This window comes from Simochromis diagramma, unplaced genomic scaffold, assembly GCF_900408965.1.
Source record: "Simochromis diagramma unplaced genomic scaffold, fSimDia1.1 OVJJ01000205.1, whole genome shotgun sequence".
NCBI lineage: Eukaryota > Metazoa > Chordata > Actinopteri > Cichliformes > Cichlidae > Simochromis > Simochromis diagramma.
The window spans coordinates 8,084,877-8,086,981 of NW_024386782.1; the positions used below are offsets into that span (position 1 = coordinate 8,084,877).

The following is a 2,105-nucleotide window of genomic DNA, read 5'->3' on the forward strand; positions in this document are numbered from 1 at the left end:
AAGCAAGAGCAGCCAGGCAAACATCCACCAAGGCTTTGTGCGTCACTGCTATGGCGGAGTTTAAGACACCACTCTTACAATGCAGTCTGTACATTTACTTATCAGATCACAGACTGATGTGATGGATGATGTGCGTGTGCTACGGTGCCTTCTGGGTGACCCTGTGTCTAAGGCTAGCTCTGCCTCTCTTTTTTTGTCTGTATATATGTGTTGTCACATTGCATTAAGATTCGAGCCCGTTTTTGTTTTTTCTTTCCTTTTCTTTTTTTACACTTTGCATCTAATTCAGAGTTCATTACAACACATGGAAGATGTCCATGCCGTACAGCTTTTTTTGTGAATAGTATAACCTTCTGTCTGTCTCGCAGAAGAGTTGGAGCATATTCTGCAAGGTTGAAAAGTAAGGATCTTCAATTAGAGGATAATCGGTGTCTAATCTGTGCTGTGATGTGCGATGAGGTCAAAGCGGACAGAGGGACAGTGATGAATCTTTATGAAATGTCCTGTCCAGTATTACTGCAGAGCCAGGTGGCATGCAACCATAGTATGAACTACTTCCACTTTTTCACTTCCTTTTTACTTAGGCAGTAGGATATCCTAAATCCCTCGACAGCCATATTTGGCAGTTGCAAGCTGTTGTTTTTGTGTAAAATTCTTATTTTGTTTTTGTCGCTTAATTTGATCCAACAACAAATTTAGCAGACACGCTGCAGGCAAAATACGCTCTGATTTTGATGGGAGGCTTTCCAGGAGGGTACCTAGTAAAGTGCTATCAGGTGGTTTCCTTCTCAATTTCTCCTCCTCTGACTACTTGACATATATTTTTTTTCTTTTCGATGGGTTCTGGTCCAGACATTACTGGAAGCAGCCATGTCTCAGCGGCCCAGCCTCAAAAGGCCCCAGCAGATCACAGCTCAAGGCAGGGAGGAGTGGGGCACAGGGGGAGGAGCTATCAGAGAGCTGCAGAGTGTGAAGGACAAAAGAGCTGGTGTATTCAAGCGCACCACACCGTCACCCGTCACAGCTCAGCACAGGGTCCATCAGAGCAGGCAGCACTCACTTTAAACAGGCTCCTGATGAAGAGTCCAGCTCAGGCTCTATCCTCCAAAAAGTACACATGGAACAAAAAAACAAAATAAAGCCCTTTTGAGCTCAACTTTAAATGCCTTATGAGATTACGAGCAGGCATAATCACTTCACCTATCCAAATATTAAAACCTTCACAATTCCTATAACACAATTAGTATTTCTGACAGGGTCAAAGTTTATCAATATCAACTGGCAGTTTAATAGAAATAAAGGAATCAATAAAACTGACATTGGCTGTAACTGCAGTGAAACCAGGCTGAATCCTGATGAGGCCTGTGCTAATCCATCATGTCCACTTAACCCCACGAGCAGAACATAAGAGAGGTCAGGTTAACGCTTTCACAGTTATAGTGCTGGAATAAGAAGCCAAATGGCAGTTTGTTCAAAAGTAGCTTGAGGGAAGGGAGGCCAAGGAACCCTAGGGTGGGTGTGTAGGAGTGGGTGGGGGAGGGGGGTGTTGTAGGAGTAGGGAGGGTGGGGTGGCGGGCTGTCATCCTGTTACACTCCTGCCAGAACTGGCAGTTCAGCTTTGTGTTCTGCGAGTTTACACTGGGGATGGCATAATTGACAATGGCTAACAGCGGAGAGCAGTGCAGAGCCTTGTTGAATGGCCAGTAATGATTGGAGCAGACGCCCACTGCCCCAGTCCCAGGGGACAGTAATCCAAGATCCTGTTTCTGATATAATTGTTAGTCAGAGAATTTCTGCATGGCTAGGCTGGTTCAGATTCCCAAGCTGGTTGACAGTGCCAGGCAGTTTAATAGAAAAACTGGATGCTGAGGTTTTTAAAACAGAAGAGCACTGAACCTGGACGCGGTTCACCAGGAGCCTCTTGTTCTCCTTCCTGACGAAAAATAAGAACAAGACGGTAACTTTACTCTCGCAGCTGCAGACACGTCAACTGTGTGCGCAGGAGACACATGAAACGAAGATGCTTTATTGGTGCCTTTCTACAAAAGCAGCATTTTCCTAATTAGCCTGTTTTCATTTATTCTGTTTGTGCCTTATTTCAACAG

General features: G+C 44.9%; 1 protein-coding gene across 9 annotated transcripts in view; it reads left to right on the forward strand.

Moving 5' to 3' along the window:
* Positions 1-2,105, forward strand: part of LOC120726725 (coiled-coil domain-containing protein 178) — a 28,911-nt gene that overhangs the window by 18,152 nt on the left and 8,654 nt on the right. For 4 of the 9 annotated variants that reach the window (XM_040020596.1, XM_040020623.1, XM_040020633.1 and 1 more), the window contains one exon: positions 853-1,487. The exons of 2 other annotated variants lie outside the window; for them this stretch is intronic. In XM_040020596.1, the coding sequence (XP_039876530.1) occupies positions 853-1,065 (213 nt within the window). In that variant the 3' untranslated portion in view covers positions 1,066-1,487. Of the gene's footprint in view, positions 1-852; positions 1,488-2,105 lie in introns of those variants that run through there. 3 more of the 9 variants (XR_005694379.1, XM_040020585.1, XM_040020605.1) reach the window with 3 other exon arrangements.